Source organism: Gekko japonicus, unplaced genomic scaffold (assembly GCF_001447785.1).
Source record: "Gekko japonicus isolate JY-2015 unplaced genomic scaffold, Gekko_japonicus_V1.1 scaffold1041, whole genome shotgun sequence".
NCBI classification, from domain to species: Eukaryota; Metazoa; Chordata; class Lepidosauria; order Squamata; family Gekkonidae; genus Gekko; species Gekko japonicus.
In genome coordinates this window covers 88,594-101,019 of record NW_015167570.1, presented here as the reverse complement: position 1 = coordinate 101,019, position 12,426 = coordinate 88,594, and the positions used below count along the sequence as shown (strand labels likewise).

General features: G+C 45.3%; 2 protein-coding genes across 2 annotated transcripts in view; one reads left to right on the top strand and one right to left on the bottom strand.

Moving 5' to 3' along the window:
• ATG2B (autophagy related 2B) overlaps positions 1–7,716 on the bottom strand; it is a 59,531-nt gene extending 51,815 nt beyond the window's left edge. The window contains exons 1-2 of the mRNA XM_015413852.1: positions 7,063–7,716; positions 336–498 (exon numbers count right to left, since the gene is read on the bottom strand). Of these exons, the coding sequence (XP_015269338.1) occupies positions 336–498; positions 7,063–7,224 (325 nt within the window). The 5' untranslated portion in view covers positions 7,225–7,716. The remainder of the gene's footprint in view (positions 1–335; positions 499–7,062) is intronic.
• Positions 7,717–8,816: 1,100 nt separating this feature from the next.
• The window catches only part of GSKIP (GSK3B interacting protein), a 5,509-nt gene continuing 1,899 nt past the window's right edge, over positions 8,817–12,426 (top strand). The window contains exons 1-2 of the mRNA XM_015413850.1: positions 8,817–8,971; positions 12,193–12,426. The exon at positions 12,193–12,426 is cut by the window's right edge and continues 17 nt beyond it. Coding sequence (XP_015269336.1) covers positions 12,194–12,426 — 233 coding nt within the window. The 5' untranslated portion in view covers positions 8,817–8,971; position 12,193. The remainder of the gene's footprint in view (positions 8,972–12,192) is intronic.

Here is a 12,426-nt window from a genome sequence, read left to right as displayed (position 1 = left end):
TAAATTTCAGTCCACAGAACATTAATCAAGTTGGGGTGTGCACAGAACATTAATCAAGTTGGGGTGTTCCAACAAATTCAACAGAGAATGTCCTCGAGACATATTCCTGCAGCTCTGGGAATCAACAATAGTAGTGACTGCATCTAAGTCAAAAGATTTGCATACTATATCCAAGCAGTAAAATGCACCCACACAAGAACAGTCATCCTCTCTCTCCTGCAGATGCCATTTACAAGTAACATTTGATCATCCACAAAAATGAATATTTTTTACAGCTAAAATGTCTGAAACAAAATAACAGGTAATGGTGAAATATTGTTATTTGATAGACCTACCCAGACGGGGCCTTGGCTTGAAGACCAACTCTAAGCCCTTCACTTCCAGAGCACAGTTATCTTGAAGCAGAGAGCCCCAGGGAACAGAGAGTGAAATTGACTGAATAAACCCTTCAGTAACTTCCAGAGGGGCATCTGCTGACTCCATGATTTCATTAAGACTCTAAAGTTTAAAAAATGAGATAGAGGCCAAAATTGATCTTATGTTAGCATAAAGAATCCATATCCAAAATGTTCTCTTCCACATTAAATATCTCCACGGCCTGGAATAAGAACACCCACTCTACATAATCAACAGCACTCCCAGCATGTAAAAACAATACAGTATTTTTTTAATAACCAGCAACTTGCTCGTATCCTACCTTAGACGACAGGAAGATGTGGAGGCTGGGGGGGCGAGAGGCTCTGAGGCAACTGCCTTCTGGGCAGAGAATGTCCAGTCCTCCACTCTGGCTTCTCCTAAGGATGCTTTAAACCCCAACTGCCCACAACCAAATAAAAAGGGGGACACAAGCTTTGAATAAAGGATTGGTAGCGTGTAAGCCAGGGGTGCCAAACATAAGGCCCGGGGGCTGGAACCAGCCCGCCCAGGGCTCTTATGCGGCCCACAAGCAACTAGTGCAAGGGAGGGAACAGAAGACTGCTGGGGGGAGTGGACGGAGCTACTCCGATTGTGGCTTCAGCATGGTGGAACAACCTCATTTGCAGCAGCCAAACAGTGTGGGAGCGTCTGTCCAGTGCTTAGGGCTGCCAAGCCACGGCAGGGGATCCGTGCGTCTTCACAGGATCCCTGCCGCGGGGGACAGCGATACGCGTTGCACCGCCGTCGCCAGGATGTGACGCTACGTGTCGCTCTGGCAACGGGACTCCAAACAGCCCCATTGCCAGAGCGACGCGTAGCATCACATCCTGGCGACGGCGGTGCAATGCGTATTTTTTTTCCCCCCCCCCCCCCAGCCCATGAGTCCTTGCAGCGAGGATACACCAACTCAGAGCTTACCAGCTGCTGTCCTTTATACAGTTTATGTCTCCGGTATCTGGATCTACATTTTATGGCAAAACGACATTTATGTCAGATCCGGCCCTCATGACAAATGAGTTCGACACCTCTGGGTAAGCTGTGCGCTCGATAAAGATCTCTTATTTGGAAACCTGCTAAACCAAGGCTGTAATTGTTTGTGAGATAACTAGAAATCACTTTTTCCTACATATCTGACTAGGCAGGTAAGACAGATGGAGATGAACAACAAGTGTTTATTTAACAGAAAAACATATTTAATAGGTTAAATGCTTTCTGTGGATGGCTTCAAAACATAAGTAAAACCGGCTCTCAACTTCACCCCCCCAAAGTTACAGACTTTTCCCTAATAAGAGAAATGACTTTATAGCTGAACCTCAAGTAAAGTAGATAAACCCTGAAAGGAAATTTGATTCCCCTTTCTCCAGACAGGTTATTTCAGCACATTCGAGGCTGCTTTTTTATCACACATAGTTAGGAATGATGGCCCCTTAACAGGATGCTTATTTGTCACACTAACAAAAAGCTCTCTTCCCTACGCCAACCCCCCAACCCTAACTAAAAAGCCAAATTAAAAACCTGGCTAAGCTGACACTCCATTCCAGAGCCACGGAATCCCTGTCCAAAAGTAAAACAGGTTTTTTCACCCTTCTTTAGCTGAGGCTGGCTCACCCCCCTCCTAGCCAGAGGAGTTCCATGGGCTCTGATTGGCTGACAATCTCTTGGATTTGCATGAAGCCAAAATGACAAGAACTGGTTCAGAGCCCTGGAGAAGAGGCGGGACTTTTAAGGATGATTGCCACAGAAGGCTTCAGACTTTGCTGGGCAGAGTGACAGGATACAAGTCCCTGCATTTATAAAATGCTAAATGTTTGTTGTCTAGCATTTACTTATTTCACAACACCCGTTTGATCCTGGTATCGATGTTTATGCAAAGCTTTATTTAACCTGTTTATAGTCATTATTCAAGACTCAAATAGGTTTATAGGATGTAACTAGAGATAGGAGTTTCGCTTCCTTGGGCATCACAATTATTTTTGCATCATGCTAGGAATTTATAAGCATGCCTGATTCTAGAAAGTTCTTCATTACTTTTCCCAGTGGATCTACAATGAGCTCTGCATTGGTTTATAAAATAGTGTTGTCAGACCCAAGAATTTTATTTTCCTTTTAGCATTTTTATTTCCTCCTGGATTTCTGTTATCTGTATTGGCCTGTCCAGCTGTGCCTGGCCTTCCTGAAAAATCTTTCTGAACTTGATTTCATTAAAAAAAACACCACTCTTGGGGGCAGGGCTTGTTCTCTTATATCATGTACGAGTACAATACCTTTATTGGCATCGTAAATTTAACATAACATTTAGGGTCAACTCTTACATAATTCTTATAACATTTCTTCATTTGACTTAGTATGATCTATTCGTCAGGAATGAGATGTTTTCTACTGAGCTTTTAAAATATGGTATATACCTGGCTGATGTATTGCTCTTTCTCCTTTTATTTGGAGAAATAATCCTTAGGTTTGTTTTATATTAACCAATCCAAACCAGTTGTTTCCTACTATTACCTTGCTTTTGATATATTTGTTTTGAAGTATGTGGACTTAAAAAAGGCTTGACTATCACCAATGTTCCTTCTAAGCTATGGAGTCTTGTGAGCAAAAATTCTTCTTTGTGAGCTACTAGCCTTAAAGTTGTGAGTGAGTTATTTGGTTACTGCATCAGTTAGTTTGCTCTGGAGCCATCCTTTCTGAGCTAAGACAAAAATGTGTGAGCTGGAGGCTAAAAAACTGTGAGCTAGCTCATACTAACTCAGCTTAGAGGGAACACTGACTATGACAGACAAGTGAGTTCTTAAGCTGCAATAAACTTTATTAGCCATTAAAGTACAATTTCTGTTTTATTTTACTTAAGGAAACATCACCATTAACAGACCAGTGGGGAAATGGCTATCCATTTTTGAGAGAGTGTTAGCAGCGAGAATTATTTTTATGCAAGTTGTCACTGGAAGCAATTTTGTCCAGTTACTTCTTTCCCCTTCATTCTGCTGTGTGTTTTGTTTGCAATGGTCCCCTGACCTTAGAGAGAACTTTTAGGAAAAGCAGCAGGTTGCTGGAGAAAGAAAACTTCTTTCACAAGATCCAAGCTTAAATTGAAACTACGAGCTATGGTTTAAGTGGTTTCCTGCATCTCATAGGTTAATACTTGTTTGGAAACCTGATCTGCAAGGAAGAGCACAAGCCATAGTTTTGGATTAAAGGGAATGACAGACCATAGCTTACTGTGAAAGTCTATCGTTAACTGGACATGTGCAAGCAGAGGAAGAGGCAGTAGTTTACAAACCAAATGATCATCCTGCTGATTCCTGTGAAAAAAACCCTATGGTTTGTCACTACATCTGAATCATGCCAGTGAATTGGAAGCATGGACAACCTTAACAACACTTCCCATTCTATCCAGTTTCATATCTGCATTTTAATTAGGCACTGTAAGGATTATTGACTTCCGAAGTGTTTATTAGCTATTAATTCAGTGTTTTTGTAAGTTAAGCATACATTGGTTATATTCCTAAAGTTGGAGTCCTAGAAGTAAGAGGGGGAAAAGAGAGGTGGGGGCTGGCAAGGTGTGTGCTGATTGGCTGTAGAGAAACAGACAGCTGATTGGATTAAAAAAAGAGAGTGGGGAGGCTGTTGATGAGTCAGGTGGGGAGTTTCTGGGAAAGTGGGGGGGGGGGAGCCAGAGAATGGTTTGGAGAAAAAGTCTGAGGAAGTTGTTAGTTGGGCAGAAAAATACACAAATGAAAGGTTCTGTGTAGAATACTGTAAAGTGTTTACAACTCCCTGAGTGTTCGACTCATACAAGTGCATGAAGACAGAATCCTAGTAGACTGCATGAAAAGTGCTACAAGAATGGGTGCGAATGAAAAGTAGAATTCTGAGTGGATGGCTAACTTACACCTCATCTAATATCCTAGGTATGTTATAGTTAGGATATCTAGCAATAACATTAACTGGAACTTCAGAACAGTGCCTGAATGAACCCCCTCCCAGTGTACTGTATGATGGGGGAAGAGAGAGAGAAATAAAACACTCATTTTATTTAGGTCAAAAACACCTCTTTATTTTGAAAAGGAGCCGGTTTGATGTAGTGGTTAAGTGTGCGGACTCTAATCTGGGAGAACCGGGTTTGATTCCCCACTCCTCCACTTGCACCTGCTGGATGACCTTGGCTAAGCCATAGTTCTGTCAGAGCTGTCCTTGAAAGGGCAGTTCTTGAAAGAGTTCTCTCAGCCGCACCTACCTCACAGGGTGTCTGTTGTGGGGAGGGGAAGGGAAAAGAGTTTGTAAGCTGCTCTGAGACTCGGGAGTGAATGGCAGGGTATAAATCCAATCTCTTCTTCTTCTTCTACGTGTCATCCCTCTACCCCACCTGTGTGCTACAGTCAGAACAGGAATAGATAAATGCTCTATTGATTTATTAAGACAGATAGGGTGTTTTACTGATTAAGAGGGATAGAAAGGAAGTTGGTGAGTCGGATGCCTCTGATGGCAGGAGAAACCAAGTTATAAGAAGAAAGTGAAATCTCTCTCTAACCCTTCAAAAGTGCTACAGGAATTCTTTAAAAACAATCTTCCCCACCTGCCCTACATCAGAAGCAGCACTGTCTCTATTCTATTCTGAAAGGGTCTCATTCTCAGTACATTTTGATATTTTAGAACACAAATACTTTAAATAGGAGAAGCAGCAACAGCGGCCTAATCTTGAAACAAATTATGAAGGACAAGGAATTAGGGCACTAATTAGGCAGGTACCAGTGTTTGCATTTATTCAGCATCTTTCATACCGTGTTGGCATAAAGAATGCGTCTTGGCTACTAACTGAAATGCTTCTGGTAATCACAGAAAACCCACTGGTGACTATTTCTACTGATGATCCCGGCCTGGGTCAAACAATGTGATCACAATGCACTATCCGCTGATGTCAGTATGCATGGGTACTATATGGGGAGGTGACAGAGAGAGAAAAGCAATAATGAGACCAGCCACGAGTTGCTTTCCAGTGTCACAATGAGAGCCACCCAGCTAAGCCATCACAGCACACATGGCACAAAGTGGATGTGCAGAGGAAGACCAAGATGCAACAGATGATATGGAAAACAACCTGTGAGTAGCCTATCCCCTCCTGGTCCAGTATGATACTACTGAACTCCCCCTGCATCAAGAGAAGCTTCTGGTTCTCTTTCACAAGAGATATACCTTCATGAGAATGATTTCTACCAAAGCTAGATCAACGAAAATAATGTTATTGTTTTTAAAGGCAGTGTGGTTACAATGGTTAACAGCGCTGGACTAGTATCTGGAAGACCTGGGTTCAAATCCCCACTCATGCTGTCTGGATGATATACCCCACAACAATTTAAACTGGTATTGTGCCAAGCTGCCAGTCTGACCACAGCCAGTGTTACACAGCAAAAAATGAACATAAAGTGCTTCCATTAAAAGCAAAATAGAATGACATCCACCAACAGTAGGAGCCTGCCAGTACAATAATCTCCATTAGCATACCCTCTGGCAAATGGCTGATTGATTTCAAAAGAAATCTGACAATTAAAAAAAATATCAGTAGATTTCAGTATGTCAGTTCCTCTGATCAGCCTTCTCTTTAGCCATTGTCCCTCATAGAAGTAAAACTTGTCAAATAAGTTTTGCAGTTCATGTCTACAAATGTATACTCAGAATTAAGGCCCAGGTTCTATGGAGCTCAATCCCACAGTACTGCAGCCTGAGACTGCTGAATCATTAGCGAGTGGGATTGCTGTTTACCTTCTGCCTAAATTTTCTTTTTCAAAACTTGATCTGAGTGATATAGACAACAGATAAACCATCAACTTCAAAGGTAATTTTGTCAGAGTCAATTGGAAGAGAGCATGATGCAACTACTTGGATGCAAAGTTTAACTTTCATGACTAAAATCAATAATAATTGTCAGCTTTGGGCTACCTGAAACTACACAGCAATACAGCCACTGCATTTCACGTTTGGTTAACTCACAGATTAGACTGTTGGAATATAGTCTTCAAGGGCAGGCCCATGCAGAATGTTGAGAAACATCAGTTAATTCAAAACACTACTGCCTGCCTTTTGGTTGGGCGTAGACTAAGAACACACGTAAGACTACACTCCAGCAAGAAAAACAACCAATTTAGGCATATCCATTCCAATATAAGTACACTTATTCTTTAATAATTACCAGGGATACCCTGATTAGAATCCATCACTACTGAGTGCAGCATTAGCATCTACCAAAACCCAACACTTTAGAATAACAAACCCAAAGATACAGAACCCTTTAGAGGCCTCTATCTGTTCTCCACTTGCTTCAAGAGGCCAGTGAAGACCTTCTTGTACAACTACCCTTTTGGAGATTTAGTTGTCATGAGAGATAACGGGGCTGCGGCTTCAGAATTGACTGACCTTCACAGTTTTATTGCGCTATGCATTTTATGGCAAGTGTTAGTAGTATTTTTAAAATTTAGCAAATAAACAGACTGGAGCAACAACTGAAATTGGAGAGAAGCAATAACTCCTGTGTCAAAACCAAAAGACAGCCTTTTTTAAAAAAAGAAAAAGATTTAACCTTTGCAGGAAGGAGAGAAAGAGCCTGAAGGAAAGGGAGAGGAGGAGTTGAAGGCATATAAACCCACCACGTACCCATTTATCCAGGGGCACTTGTGCCAGGGAGCCAGTGCCTTGGTAGAGATCCAGGGTGAGCTGCTCCAAGCTCAGCTTTTCCTGGAGAAAGTGGCCCAGGTACCTCTGCAGCAGGTACCTGCAGGCCCTTTTCTTGATGGATTCGGAGAAGGGCCACGGCATGACGGCGAGCGGTGGGGGCTTCTACTGCACCTGTTACGAGGAGACTGGGGAACGGCGGCGGGGGGGTGGCTGGCTGGCTGGCTGACGGGTAGGGGAATCCCGGCCCCTGCCGCAGAGCTTAAAGGGAAAGCGAAGCAATGGAGGTGGAAGGCCGGCAACCAACAGCTTGAAGTCCCTGAGGCGGAGCTGTCAAGAGAGCAGGTGTTCTTCGCCGGGGTCCTATGGAAGCGGGCACAGATCCCGGCGAGGAGGCAAAAAACCCGGGAGGAGGGGGCTGCTTCTGGGGGGAAGGGGGAGGGTTGTTGTCGGGGCTGGGCCTCCCCCTCAGGGAGGGTGGCTGCGGGGCTCCCCGACTTTCAGCCCCCTATCCCCGGACGGGCGACCAGCTCTAGACCCTCGGGAGACGATCCCCGCAGGCGGCGCAGGGCAGCTCCATTCCTGTCCCTCTTGGCCTTCTCACAGCTCCGCCGCCATCTTCCCTCCGCCCGCGCGCCCCCCTCAGCCACCCCACCATCTGGGAGAGGGGGGGCGGAGCTTAGAGAAGGCGCGTCAGCCTCCAGGGTCCTCCTTCCCGCCCCGCCTCTCTTTTTTCCTCCGGAGCGCGGCCTCGCTCTTTTCCCCGCCCCCTTTCTCTCCACCCACCCCCCCTTTTCTCCCTGTCCTCCTCACAGCGTAGGTGCGCGGCCGTTGTTGTTGTGTTCACTTCGCCCCGCCCTTTTCGAGAACACGCTCGGTGACACGTCACACCCACAGGCCAGTGTCGTCATCATTCTTCTCCGGCGGCTAGACGGGGAGGAGGGCGTGGAAGAGGCTGCGGAGGCGTCGGAAGTCACGTGAGGCATCTGCCTGTGGCCGGCGTAGAGATAAGGGGGATAACTAGGAGTGGATAAACAGCCAACGGGTTCTGTTGGAATACAGCAGAATGAGGGGCAGGAGCATAGGTGGAAACAGAAGAAGAGCAGGCAGGGCCAGGACTTTTAAGTGAAGTGTCAGCGGTTTTTGCGTGTGCGTGGTGTGTGACATTAGACTGTTGTTTTGCTTTTAACCCGAAATGTTTTCTAATCCGCCGCTTTCACCCTGCAGTGGGAAAGGTGGACTTTAATCGTTGTATATAAACAAATGAGACGAACACCTAAAAAAAAAAAAAAATCTTCCAAGAATGGCATCTGAAATCACTCCACTTTCCAATGTATAGAACAGATGGGCTCAAAATTCTAGCTGTATCTGAAGAAGTAAGCAGTGGCTCACGAAAGCTCATCTCCTGCCACATATTTTGTGAGTCTTGAAGGTGCTACTGGACTCTTGCTCTTTTCTACTGCCACAGAGAGACTAACACGGCTACCCATCTTGGTCTACACGCACACATGACGATGCAAGGTTGACTTGTTACCTTATTCCCCTTTCCTTCCCACCTTAATACTGCCACATCCTATTCCTTCGCAAGGGGATTGCCCTCCTTGTACATTCAGTGAAGAACCCGAAGCGTCTGTTTGTGAACTCGGTTGTCCCGACCTCTTTGTGCCTGGCGCCGTCGCCGCTGGCAGGCGGCACGTGACAGAGGCGGGGAGGGGGGGAGGAGGAGGGGGGGAGCGTTGGAAGAGAAAGCGGGAGCGACGCTGTCTCTGGCTGTAGGGGGGAGAAGGCGAATCCTTCCGCTGTCCTCCTTCTTCTGAGCCCGCGATTCCTCCTGGCTGGGCGGGAGCTCTGGGGGCGTTGGGGAGCGACGGAGGCAAGGAATGGACTAGGGGTATGTGGGCTCGGGGAGGGGACGGCGGCGGCACGATGCGAACCCTGCCTCGCCTTTTGGGGTGAGGGGAAGGGGCAAGAGGGAAGGGGGACGCCCTAGGATAGGTGCGGATCGGTGTCCTGTGGCGGTTAGGATGCTTGGTGGGGAGATCCAGGTTGGAATCCCCCCCTCCCCCTTCTGCCGTGGAAATTGGCTCGGTGGGACCTTGGCTCGCTCGCGCTCCCTCGCCCCCTTGCAGCGCTGTTCAAGATGGGGTGGCCGCGTCCGTCCCGTCTGCAGCAGTGGAGAAGAGCCAGAGTCCAGTAGCCCCTCAGAGACTAACGAAATATGTGGCAGGGCAGGGTATCCAAAGAAGTGAGCGGTGACTCGGGGAAGCTCACACCCCCGCCACGTATTTTGTTAGCCTTTAAGGGGCCACTGGACTCTGGCTCTTCTCTACTGCTGCAGAGTTGTGAGCATTGCCGGATTTACGCATAAACTAAATAAGCTACAGCTTAGGGCCTCGCAATCTGCTGGGGCCTCGAATAAAAACACAATATAAAAAATGATTTCAAATATTAAAAAGGCGTATATATTTTAATTTTTTCTGAGACCAGCTGATGTAATTTAAAACAGTAGGGGTCCTCTGGGTTTTGTATAGCTTAGGGCCTCAGCAAGTCTAAATCCGGCCCTGGTTGTGAGGATAAAACGGAGAAGCGGGTGGGGAAGGGCGATGCATGCCGCCCTGAGCTCCTGGGAGGAGAAGCGGGATAGAAAGATGGACTGAAAGTAATAAATCGGAGCGGGCCGGGCAGCCATTAGTGGGCAGCCAGACACTCGACCCCCAACTCTTGGAGGGGGAGATGTGCGTCTATCGGGGGAGGTGTCTGGTTACCAGCTTATGGGGGGGCGGGGCTGAGCCACTTCCCGTGCTTTTCCACGGTGCGCACGAAACCAAGCGGTGACGCTGTGAACTATAACGATGCAAACCCTCCTTGTTCAGCGAGGCTGGCTTCAGAGCCAGGGTGCGATAAGCTCGTGTCCTGTAAGATGCTGGGCTAGAGTGCAAGTAAGAGGATTCTTGGTGGTATTTCTGGCTTTGGGGGGCAGTGCCAGTCATTGTTTGGGCCTTTACTAAATGCAGCGAGAGTTTGCTTGCCTGGTTGGGGGGGATGCCTCTTGTCACTTCCTATTCTGTGTGTAAGAAGGGTGGAAATAACTTCTGTCGCATCTATTTGGGATGAGGTGGTAGGGCTGTGGAAAGGGGCGCCAGAGCAAAATTCCGTGGGAGGGTGGGAATAGTTTCTTGCCTTGGGTCCGATGGTGTGGGAAGAGAAAGGTGAGCTCATAAATGTCTCAAATGGGGCTACTGCCTTGACTGATGAAGCAGGTGATTCACTTAGGAACTGGAGGGTGGTAATGTGTCGGTGTGGAAAATAAGACACCAGGCTGACAATTGCGAGTGGAGAAAATAGACAGGTGGTAGAAAGTGTCTGAGCAGAAGGAAGAGGGGGTGGCTTGATGTGGGTAGAAGAGAGCTGCTAGATTAACTTTCTCAATCAGTGAGCATACCAAAAGCTGTTCACTTTTGGAATATATCGTTTATCTTTGCATAGTGATGATGGTCTGAAATTAGAAATGCCTGGCAACTTGGGCTGATGAGCTGGGAGCAGTCGAGGAGGAGGAAGTGTAAGAGAGAGCTTGTGTCAGTCAAAAGTGTAGAATGATATAAGGCAGGAAAGGGTTAGGTATGAGATAGTTTGTTGCTGAAGGCAGTTCCTGCAATAGATTAATAATAGAACCACCATGTTTGAAACCACAGCTTGGTTTTTTTTCTATGAGTACTCCCCCCCCCCATTGGAAACTGTTTCAGTAATAGTCTTTTGGAGACCTTTCTGCCTAATAATGAGAAATATCTACTCTCTTAACATCTTTAATCCCTGTTACTTGTCGGGGAACTTGTTTTTACATGTAAATTATCTTGTGACTGCCCATTTTGTTTGCAGCAGAAACTGCTGTCTGTGCTTGTAACAGTCAGGCTCTTAATGGCATCTCAGACAGCTATCATGAAATGTTTACCAACCTTTTTAGTGTATGCCTATTGAATTACTTTATGCTGTGAACTAAATAGTACTGTTTATATAGTTCTTACATGGAAGTGTTAATTTATATCTTATTGACATAAATATTCATAGATGGGATTTCTAAGCATATTTATGCTTCTGGGTCCCAGACACTTTATGGACTACTTTCCCGATATATCCCCATTAAAATTTTGGATAATTTGGAGAAATTCATATTTTAGTGTCATGGTCATTATCCACTGTGAGATTTTCCAGCTGCCAGGAATAGAGTCTTCTCTGTGGTTGTGCTTCTGCTTTGCCCCCCCCCCTCCACTTGAGGTACAAGAGAGCCTCTCAATCAATGCTCCCTCTAAGCTGTGGAGTCTTGTGAGCAAAAATTCTACTTTCCAAGCTACTGGCATTAAAGTTGTGAGTGAGCAGTTTGGCTACTGCATAAATTAGTTTGCTCTGGAGCCATCCTTCCTGAGCCAAGACAAAAATGTGTGGGCCGGAGGCTAAAAAACTGTGAGCTAGCTCACACTAACTCAGCTGAGAGGGAACACTGCTCTCAGTTGATTTTTTTTTAATGTTAAATGAAACTGCTGTCTTCCATCAAGTATTCTGTGGTTTTGGAGTTTGCTGATTTGAACATGTTGCTGCTGCCTTTCATTGTATTAATTTCTGAGAACTGCATTATTTAAGTTTAATGCAATTTCAGTTGTGATATATTTTGTCATATGCTACTTTGAAAAAATTATTGCAAAAAAGCTAAGGGATGAATAGAGATATAGACATACAAATCAATTGAATGCAGCATTAGCATTGCCCTTCCAAACCTGGGAGTTCATAAATATTTGTGTCAAGTGGATCATGTTCTAAAAGGATCAGACTACAATTGTTTTGGATATATTTTTGGCCTCCAGAATCCCATTATCTTCACATCTTTCATCTCTGTATCAGACTTCTTAATTCAAATTGTTCAATGAATTACCTTGTGCATTGCCTTGCCAACTCAGTTCATCCAAAACGGAACATTTTTAGCAGTTGGGGAGTTGGCACATTATTACCTGTGACTGTGAACAATATTTGTATGTTTTGGACATATATTTATGTCTATCGATATAGCAGGTTATTAACTTGTATATCTTTTCTTTTGAAATTATACTATGCTTTGTACAGAATGGAGACCGAGGACAATCTTATGGAACTCTCCAATAACACAGGGGTGGAAGATGATTCTGAGTTCAAGGATTTTGAAGGAACAGATGTGAAAGACATGAGACTAGAAGCAGAAGCTGTGGTGAATGATGTGTTGTTTGCTGTAAGCAACATGTTTGTCTCCAAAAACCTTCAATGTGCCGAGGATGTGGCATACATCAATGTGGAAACCCGGGAAAGGAACAGATACTGCCT